This window comes from Orycteropus afer, unplaced genomic scaffold (assembly GCF_000298275.1).
Source record: "Orycteropus afer afer isolate SDZICR_OR568_19922 unplaced genomic scaffold, OryAfe1.0 scaffold00440, whole genome shotgun sequence".
NCBI classification, from domain to species: Eukaryota; Metazoa; Chordata; class Mammalia; order Tubulidentata; family Orycteropodidae; genus Orycteropus; species Orycteropus afer.
Genome location: NW_006922027.1, coordinates 1887686 through 1898761, shown reverse-complemented (window position 1 = coordinate 1898761; position 11076 = coordinate 1887686). Strand labels below are relative to the sequence as shown.

General features: G+C 39.6%; 1 protein-coding gene across 1 annotated transcript in view; it reads left to right on the top strand.

The window, feature by feature from the left end:
• The window catches only part of ABHD12 (abhydrolase domain containing 12, lysophospholipase), a 225537-nt gene that overhangs the window by 74508 nt on the left and 139953 nt on the right, over positions 1-11076 (top strand). The window contains exon 2 of the mRNA XM_007954185.2: positions 6025-6149. Within this exon, the coding sequence (XP_007952376.1) occupies positions 6025-6149 (125 nt within the window). The remainder of the gene's footprint in view (positions 1-6024; positions 6150-11076) is intronic.

The following is an 11076-nucleotide window of genomic DNA, read 5'->3' as shown; positions in this document are numbered from 1 at the left end:
TCCGAGGAGTGGCTGGTGGGTTTGAACCGCCAGCCTTCTGGTGAGCAGTCAAGTGCCTTAGGCACTATGCTACCAGAGCTCCTTTTAACTTGGTACTGGGCCTTAATAGAGACTGAACACCTAAACGTGGGCCACCAGTCTCAATGCGGACTCTTGTGCACATAATGAACTAGGTGTTGTCTGAACCAATTAATCATGAAGTTAAATGTGCACAGTAGCATTCCATCATCACATGGAAGTAATATAAATGAGATTGGGCTCAGGCAGGACCAGAAGGTAGAAGTAAATTGCAGGAGAAAGTGGCCCAAATGCCCATGGTCTCTCCTCAGTCCCCTTGCCTTCCTTCTCCTAATCTGCATCTGTGACCTTATGGGGAGTTCCTTATGATCAATTGACTGAGAAAACTCGCCTTGTTTACAGATGGTTTTCCACGATATACAGGCATCACTTGATATTGGACAGTTAGCAGTACCACAGTGTCTTTCTGGGACCTCCTTGAAGGACAGTGGTAAAAGGAAATCTTCCTAATGGGCAGAACTTAAGGCAGTACACCTAGTTTTTCACTTTGCTTTAAAGGAGAGATTGCCAGGTATATGACTGTATACTGATTAATGGGCTATGGCTAATGGTTTGGCTAGTTGTTCAGGGTCTTGGAAGGAGCATGATGTGAAAGTTGGTGGAAAGGAGGTTTTGGTAAGAGATAGGTGGATAGATCACTCTGAATGGGCAAAAGAAGTGAAGGTATTTGTGTCTCATGTGAATGATCACCAAATGGTAGACTTGGCACAAGAGGATTTTAACAAGCAATATATAGGATAACACTTTCTGTGAAAACCAGACATCCTCTATTCCCACCCCCTCTGTCATTGCTCAATAGGCTAATGAACAAAGTGGCCATGGTGGCAGAATGGACGTTATGCAACATGGACTTCATTCTCCAAGGCTGATTTGGCTACAGCCACTGCTGAATGCCCAATCTGCCAACAGCAGAAACCAACACTGAGTCCACGATATGGAACCATTCCTTGGGTCAACCAGCCAGCAATCTAGTGCCAGGTTGATTATATTGGACCACTTCCTTTTAGAAAGGGCGCATTTTGTTCTTATTGAAATAGACACTTAGTCTAGATAAGGATTTGCCTTCTCTGCATGCAATGCTTCTCCCAAAACTACCATTCATGCACTTACAGAATCCCTTCTCCACCATCATGTTAAGCTACACAGTGTCACCTCGATCAAGGGACTCACTTAACAACAAATGAAGTGTGGTAGTGAGCCCATACTCATGGAATTCACTGGTTTTACCATGTTCCCCATCATCCTGAAGTCTCTGGTTTGATTGAATGATGGAATGGCCTTTTAAAGACACACACACTCAGATACAGTAGTGACAACAGATAGGTGACTATATCTTGCAGGGTTGGGAAAACATTCCTCAGGAGGATGTGTATGCTCTAGACCAATGTCCAATGTAAGGAGCTCTGGTGGCATAGTGACTAAGGCCTAACCCAGCAGCCACTCCTCAAAAGGAAAATTAGGCAATCTACTTCCACAGTGATATGGCCTCAGAAACCCAAGGAGAGATCACTATGAGCACTATGAGTTGAATCTGATTCAATGGCAGTGAGTTTGTTTTTTTTTTTTTTTTTTTTGGTTAATGGCTAATGATGTTGAGCATCCTTTCATGTGCTTGTTGGTCGTTTTGTATCCTCTTTAATGAACTGCCTATTCAAGTCTTCTGCTCACACTTTATTGTTAAGTAGTAGAAGGTTTACATATATTTTGGATATTAGGCCCTTATTTGACATTGTCCCAAAATTTTCTCCCAATCTGTAGGTTATCTTTTCACTTGGTTAACAAAGTCCTTTGATGAACGAAATCATTTCATTTTTATGAAGTCTCAAAATTTGATCTATTTTGTCTCTTGCTGGTTGAGTTTTTGTTTTCATATCCGATAATTCGTTGTTAAGCTCTAGGTCTCACAACCTCATCCTTATATTTTCTTTTAAGAATTTTATGGCTTAAGTTTTCACACTTAGGTCCTTGATCCATTTTGAATTGGTTTTTATGTATGATATGAGTCATTGGTCCTGATTCATTCTTTTGCTTGTGAAAATCCAATTTTCCCAGGACCATTTATGGAAGAAACTCTTCCTTCCTCGTTGAATGTACTTAACACTAGTGTCAAAGATCAGTTGCTCATAGATGTTATGGATTTATTTCTGAACTGTTAACTCTATTCCATTGGTCTATGTAACTATTATTATACCAGCACCAATGATGTTTAATTATTGTAGATTTATATAGTATATTATGAAATCAGGAAGTGTGAGTTCTCCTACCTTATTTGTTTTCAAGAATGCTTTAGATACTTTAATCCTTTAATTCACGTGAATTTGAGGATTGTCTTTTCCACGTCTGCACAGAAGGCAATTGGAATTTTTATGGGGATTTCATTGAATTTATAGATCACTTTGGATATTATTGACATCTTATCTATATTAAACCTTCCAATCCATGAACACAGAATGTCCATTTATTTAGGTCTTCTTTAATTTATTTTTAGTAATGTCTTATAAGTTTCTGTGTACAGGTCTTTCACTTTTCTGATTAAATTTATTTCTAGATACTTTATTCTTTTAGATGCAATTTAAATGGTAATGTTTACTTTAGTTTCTCATTGCTGATGTCATGTATATTTTTTATATCACCTTAAATATTTTGTTGGAAGTAGTCCCTAAAGAAATAGTCCCATTAAACAGGGAAGAGGTAGCTATAGGGAGGATGTGGGAAGAGAGCTGTTGCATTGTGGAAATTTGCAGTCAATGTCATGAGACAGTGATTTGAACTGCTGAATGGCAAATGAATTTGCTAGGTAAACTTCCACCCAAATCACAATACATTTTTTTAAAAATTGATTTAGAACATAAAAAAGAAAGAAATAGTCGCACTGAAGTTTAGACTTGCTATAGTAAGTTATAATGAATAGAAGTTCTCAACATGTGGTCAGAGACTTCTGGGTGTCTTCAATATCCTTTCAGAGAGTCTGTGAGGTCAAAATGATTTAATTGCACAGAATGTGGAAATTATCGAACAGTATCATTAATATCGGGTGCTCTGGTAGCATAATGCCTAAGGCACTTGACTGCTAACCAGAAGGCTGGCAGTTCAAACCCTCTAACCACTCCTTGGAAGGAAGGTTGGGCAATCTTCTTCCGTAGTGATACTGCCTCGGCAACCCTAAGAGGGGTTGCTTTGAGTCGGGTCCGACTTGACAGCACATAACAACAACAACAACATCATTAATATCACACGTAAGTAAAATCTTGTTGAAGGTAATTAAAAAATGGTTGCAGCAGTATATTGACAGGGAACTTCCAGAATTGCAGGCTGTATTCAGAAGAGGATGTAGAAAGAGCGATATCATTGCTGATGTCAGATGGATCTTGGCTGAAAGCAAAGAATACCAGAAAGAGATGTTGACTTGTGTTTTATTGACTATGCAAAAGCATTGGATTGTGTGAATCATAACAAATTATGCTTAACGTTGAGAAGAATGGGAATTTGAGAACACTTAATTGTACTCATGAGGAACCTGTCCATACACCAGGAAGCTGTCAAGTGAAATGAACAAGGGAATACTACATGGTTTAAAATCAGAAAGGGAGTGCATCAAGGTTGTATCTTTTCACCATACTTATTCAATCTGTATGTTGAACAAATAATCTGAGAAGCTGGACTATGTGAAGAAGAACATGGCATCAGAATTGAAGGAAGGAAGACTCATTAACAACCTGCAATACGCAGATGACACAACTTTGCTGAAAGTGAGGATGACTTGCAGCACTTACTGATGAAGATTAAAGACTACAGCCTGCGGCCATGATTACATATCAACATAAGGAAAACAAAAATCCTCACAACTGGACCAGTAAGCATCACCATGATAAATGGAAAAGAGATTGAAGTAGTCAAAGATTTCATATTACTTCCTTCCACAATCAACACCAGTGGAAGCAACAGTAAAGATATCAGATAACATATAGCATTGGGCAAATCTACTGCAAAAGACCTCTTTTAAGTGCTGAAGAGCAAAGATACCTCTTTGATGACTAAAGTGTGCCTAACCCAAGCCATGGTATTTTCAGTCACCTCATATGCATGTGAGAGCTGGACAATGAGTGAGAAAGACCAGAGAAGAGTTGATGCTTTTGAGTTGTAGTATTGGTGAAGAATACTGACAGTACCATGGACTGCTAGAAGCATTAACAAATCTGTCCTGGACGAAGTGCAGCCGGAATCCTCCTTGGAGCGAGAATGGCCAGACTTTAGTCTCATCTACTTTGGTCATGTTGTCAGAAGGGACCATTCCCTGGAGAAAGGATATCATGCTTGGTAAAGTAGAGGGTCAGTGAAAAAGGAGAAAGCCCTCAACTATATGAATTGACACAGTGGCTCCAATGATGGGCTCAGGTATAGCAAATATTATGAGGCTGGTACATGACTGGGCAGTGTTTGCTTCTGCTGTACATGGGGTCGCTATGAGAGCTGAGTCTACATCACCTAACAACAAATAAGATGATATTTGACTTTTTCACTCATTTTTTCATGAGGGTGTGCTAGATGAGGTGTGACCTCACAATAGATTGAATGTACAAGCAGATATGAAAATCTGTTGTGTTGTTATATGCCGTCGAGTTATCCCTGACTCATAGCGACCCCTCCTTGGGTTTCCAAGGCAGTATCACTATGGAAGTAGATTGCCCCATCTTTCTTCTGGGGAGTGGCTGGTGGGTTTGAACCACCGACCTTCTGGTTAGCTAGCCTTAGCCACCATGCTATCAGAGCTCCCATAAAATCTAGCTGTCTTTTATTTAGCTGTCTGGTTTAAACAAATTGATAAAAAAAAATTTAAATTTAAAAATTAAAAAACTTAAATGCCATTGTGCTAAATTGTGGTCAATGTCATGAGATAAAGTGTAAGTGAACTGCTGTATGGAAAGTGTATTTGCTCTGTAAATTTTCACCCAAATCACAATTTAAAAAAAAAAAAAAAAAAAAACCTTAAATGCACTCTTGTCACTAATTTTTTTTAACTTTTTATTGTGATTTGAGTGAAAGTTTTGCTAAAATTTTTTGTATTGAAAAATATATTTCTTATATAAATACTATTTGTATTATCATGTAATAAGCTCATTACTATTATTATTAGATGAGTTAGTGAAATTTTTAAAAATTATTCGCAGTCTGAATTTCTCGTGATACATAGTAATAAATACAAGTCTATATAAATAGACTTTAGTGTGGAAGGATCTTGAGACTAAAAGTTTGTGAGTGGTCTGGAAGGGCTCATTCTAGGCTGTAAACATAGCACAGGCTTGACCACAAATCTAGGTCTCAGATACCTGCTCTCCCTGGGACCTGGTTGGACAGGTTCTGTTGGTGTCATTGGGGGAGGGGTGCCTCCTACAGGTAGCTAATGAGTAACCCAGTGTTGTCTGTTGCTGTTCAGCAGAAAGGTGTACCTGTGAGACTCTGAGGAGGCACTCTTTTCTGAGATGAAGTTGAAGCTCAGGTCTGACTTAAGGCTAGGCACTTTCTGAGAATCTGGTTGCTTTGTTGTATTCTTATCTTAGGGTGGGATAGGAAATTGTCAGGACTGTTTTTTTTTTAAGAAAAAAAAAAAAAAAAAAAAAAAAGGCCCTAGTTGAGTTCTAAGCTTAAATCAAAAGACTATCTCAAACAGTAACTTTTTATAAAAGAAGGATATAAGGCTGCTCTCATGACTGGCACTATCCTTGTGAAAACACAGTATTCTTGTATTTTGTTTTGTCATTTTTATAATGCTGTTATTAAACTCTTCAGAAGGAAGACTGGGCAGTCTACTTACTTCTCTAGAGATACTGCCTTGGAAACACAAGGAAGGATCACTATGAGTCAGAATTGACTGGACAGCAGTGAGTTTGTTTTTTTAGCAAAATTGCATCTATAGACTCTTGACCTATTAATTGCTTTTTCTTGCAGGCGAAAGGGCTTGTGGTTCCGACTGCGGAAGATTCTTCTCTGTATTTTGGGGTTGTACATTGCCATTCCATTTCTCATCAAACTATGTCCTGGAATACAGGCTAAACTGATTTTTTTGAATTTTGGTAAGTTCTGTGTATGAATTTTCTCCTTAATTTTAGTAGCAATTAATTTTTCATGATGATGTCTGATTTTTAGTGGGTGGGTATCTTTCTATTTTAATTGAGATATAATTGTAAAAAGTACAAATTTTTAGTGTACAGGTCAAAAAATATATATGTTTATCTACCACTCAGATCAAGAAATAGAACATTTCTTCTATTCTCCTATCCCCAAAATTTCTGTTATGCCCCTTCCCAGTTAAAGGATGTCCTTTAAAGCTGTCGTATGATGGCATTACTTTCCTAGACTGGCATTTGTATACATACCTGATTATACTGCAGAAGAGAAGAGTTCATTTTTTTGCTATGTTGGGTAAAAAATATTGACAACATTGGAGGGTCTATTGAAGCTGTCGTTTAATAACAGCATTCTAAAAATCACAAAACAAAACATTTGTGCAATCTAGAAGGTTACTTGTCCTTGGAAAAGAGGACCACTAAAAAGTATAGTTATATTCCTTTTTTATAATTAGGATTTTGTTTTTCTCTTAAAAGTTCAAGTCCCCCTCCCTCCAAAAAAGATCTGCATATTTTGATTTTTGTGGAATTATATGCTGGCTTTATATGTATTGTAATTGCCTTGAGTTTCTTGGATCGCGTGTGTTTCCAAGTTGTTTTTCTTTCATGGTGTTTACTTAATTTACTTTGGGGGCAGTGGGAGAAGATGAAGAAGTGTCAAGCTTATGAAATAGATGGCACAGGGCTTCTAGGTATATGATTTCTGGGAATAATTTTTTCAAGGAGCAGATGAGTCTAGGAAGAAGGGGACTGCTTGTACACTATTAGATGTTTGTGGGTAGAACACAGTGTAGGGCTTACAGCCAGAGCTCCATGAAGAATGCCTTAGAAACTTTTATGGCATTAAGAAATATTAAGGGAGGAGGCTACTGAAAATGCAACCAGCCTGAGTCTCTAAGCATGCTCTTTGGTTATATTGGGCTTGCAAAAAAGTGGATTTGAGCCTTGTATGTTTGGGAACTTAGGAAGCTTGGGCTGATGGGGAGACAGGAGGTGAACTGGTCAAAAGGAGTGAAGAGGAGGAGGGGAAGGTGAAGGGAGAGGATAGACAGGAGGTGATGAGAGGTATAGCTTGATGTAATACAATTGTGGTCTGAGAAACTTGAAGCAAGGGACTAGTGGAGCTGCTAACAGGCGAGTCAGAGAATTGAGATCATCTCAACTGCAATGACAAATGGTTCCAGGCTGTGTATCATCTAGGTGTCCAAGTTTAGGATGTTAAGTCTTTAATAGACTCAATTACAGAAACTTTGAAATCACTGGCTAAAAATAATTTCTGCTCTTTATACTGTGGGAGGAAAAGAAATGGCAAGGTCAATATTTAATACTTTGGACATCTAAAGTTAGATTTTTATTTGTGTGCCTTATTAAAATAACTGTAAAATTGCATTTAGTGTACTAAATAAAGCATTTGGTTTTTCTAATCAAAAAGTAGCCAAACTTCTAGAATTTGCCACTATGGCAAGCAGAAACTTAAAGAAAAGGAACTAATAGCATAATACAGTCAGAGGAGTTTTGTTGTTCTGAATTAGTGTCCCTCACACAATTTGTGCAGTCCAGAAACCAGCTTGCATTTACATGTGAACAAAGCTCTAAGGGCTACAGACTTAAGAATGGGCTCTGGGTAGTACCTGGTACACAGTTAAGTCTCACCAAATAAGTGAATTGAATTGATTTTCTTCAGACTGGCTCTTTGGGCTACTTTAACCACAGACACAGATTTTTGTTCTGCTGATTTCCTAATGAGATTGCAGAAGTTCCACAGGGAGGACTTTGAGTTCTCCTAGTCCAGCCTCCAGGACAGAGAAGAGGAAGGGTAGGCTTGGGGCAGTGGAGTCACCCTGAGCTTGCCAGGGAGAAGTCCTTCTTTAGCTCTTTCCTTCCAAATGTCTCTTGCACACCAGTAAACAGCATACAGCAGTGCTTTTAAAGGTTTTTAGTTAGTTGTCACTAGTTTTTTGTTTGTTGGTTTCTTTTTTTTAATTGTAATTTGGGTGAAAGTTTACAGATTAAATTAGTTTTCCATTCAATAGTTAATATACATTTTGTTTCTGTCATCACTATGTTTAAAATCTGTGTTTCTGGGCTTCTTTTGAAAGGGTCCCCAGAGGTCTGGCACTTTCCTGGGAGCAGTGATGGGGCAGTCCCTGTTTCTGTGTCATCTGCTGCCCTTACCCACTTGTGTAGCTACCTCACCTCTGTGGGCATGGAGATGCATTTACCAGACTATGCACCTGGCTTCCTCTGCCTTGCAAACCTCTGATATGGTGTCTTCCCTTCTAGGGGCTGTGATCCTGGTCTCCTCCTGTTCTGCATTGCCCCTACCCCAGGTGCTTCTGTGTGGTGACAATACTGAGGCCCTCCCAAGTACAGATCTTTGTGTCTGCTCCCTTGGGAGTAAGGAGCGCACTTGAGAAGCAGTGGTAGGGCTCTTTAGTGTGTTTCCATATTTTAAATGACTGTGCACAATCCCCCTGTGAAGTAGGCTGTGATTACAAGCACTCTGTGTAGTGAATTGTTGTTAGGTGCCGTCGAGTTGTCTCCAACTCATAGTGACCCAGTGTACAGCAGAACAAAACACTACCCGGGCCTGTGCCAGCTCCACAATCCTTGCTATACTGGAGCCCATCATTGTACCCACTGTGTCAGTCCATCTTTTTGAGGGCCTTCCCCTCTTTTGATGACCAAGAATAACATCCTTCTCCAGGGAATGGCAGCTTCTTACAACATGACCAAAGTAGGTGAGACAAAGCCTGGCCATTCTTGCTTTCAGGGAACATTCTGGCTGCACTTCTTCCAGTACAGATTTGTTACTTCTTTAGCACTCTATGGTATTTTCAGCATTCTTCACCAGCACCACAACTCAAAAGCATCAACTCTTCTTTGGTCTTCCTTATTCATTGTCCAGGTCTCACATGCATATGAGGCATTTGAAAAATTTATGGCTTGTGTCAGGCGCCCCATAGTCTTCAAGGAGACATCTTTGCCCTTCAGCACTTGAAAGAGGTCTTTTTTTTTAAATTTTTATTTTTATTGTGATTTGGCTGAAAATTTACAGAGGAAATACACTTTCCATACAGCAGATCACATACACTTTGTCTCATGACATTGACCACTGTTTAGCACAATGCAACATCTCCTCTCCCACTTCCTCCCGATAGGTACCGCTTCCCTGTGACCATCCCTCCATGCACTCCTACCCCCTGAGCTGTCTCCCTGTGCCTGAGCAACCTTTCTCTCTTACTTGTTCTCTCCAAGGAGTGTATCTACCTCAGATAAATGCTCAGCTAGTATGCCTGTCTACTGCTTGGCTGGAAGCTACAGGTGTGTGTTCAATTCCAGACCTGAAGGACAGCTAGGGGCCATAGTCTCAGTGGTTCCACCAGGGTCCATCGGGCCAGTAAACCTGTTCCTGGCTTTTTTTTTTTTTCCCAAATGATTTTGAGTTTTGTTCCACATTTGTTCCCCCTGTTTATCCAGGATCTCCTACACAGATCCTCTTCCAAGTGGTTGACAGTAGTAGCCAAGCACCATCTATTTCTTATGGTTTCATAGTCATATAGTTTGCAGACTGGATGGTGTACCAGTCGCTAGAACTGATTGTTTCCATGAATTTTTTGTTTTCTACATTCTTCTTGGCCCTGTATGAGGAGAGACCCATCATTGCATCTAGATGGCAGCTTGCAAGCTTTTAAGATCTCAGGCGCTACTAGCCACGGTAGAAGGTGGAACAATGATTTGTGTAGTATGTTATGCCAATTGAGCTTGATGTCCTCTGCGACTATGGTCCTGAGCCCACAAGTTCAACTACTCGGTCCCTTGGGGTTCCTGTAAGTGGCCAAGCAGTGACTAAAACCTTGCCCCTTGTCAGCCCCATTGTACACCTGGGAATTCAGATCATACACATAAAGTTATTGGACCACTGTCTGCAAACCCTATACATGTTCTTGGGTATACTCTCCACTTCATATAGGTACCTAATATTTCAGCCTGTTCACCCATCTATCCACCCATATACCCATGTTTGCCTTCACTGAGTATGTTGTATTATATGTGTGAAAGGGTTCATCTTTGTTGTCTGTACTTGCCATGTAGCTCTCTATTTCTTTCTCTTCCTTAATGCCATTATATTGATCACTCACATTTGGTACATTGCCTTATCTCTATCTATCTAACAGTATTCCCTCCCCTCCCCTCCCACCCCTGGTAACCAAGAAAGAAAATGACCTTCCATAGATAAGCATTTCCTTGACTATTACAATAATGGACCAATACAATATTTGTCCTTTTGTGATTGACTTATTTCACTCAGCATAATGTCCTCCAAGTTCGTCCATGTTATGGGGTGTTTTGCAGATTCTACATTATTCTTTAGGGTTGCATAGTATTACATTGTGTGTTTGTACCATAATTTGGATATTCATTCCTCAGTTGATGGGCACCTAGGTTGTTTCCACCTTTTGGCTATTGTAAATAGTGCAGCAATGAACATGGGTGTGCAAATATCTGTTCTTGTCATGGCTCTCACTTCTTTAGGATATACACCTAGTAATGGAATGGCTGGGTGAAATGGTATTTCTAGCTCCAATTTTTGAAGGAGTCGCCGTATTGTTTTCCACAAATGGGTGTACCATTTTACAGTCCCACCAGCAGTGTATGAGAGTCCCAATCTCTCCATATCCTCACCAGCATTTGTTATTTTGTCTTGTTGCAGTTTGCTACTAGTGCTGGAGCAAGATGGTACCTCATTGTTGTTTTGATTTTCATCTCTCTAATAGCTAATGATTGTGAGCATTTCTTCATATGTTTGTTGGCTGCTTGAGTATCCTCCTTGGTGGAGTGTCTATTCATGTCTTCTGCCCATTTTTTAATT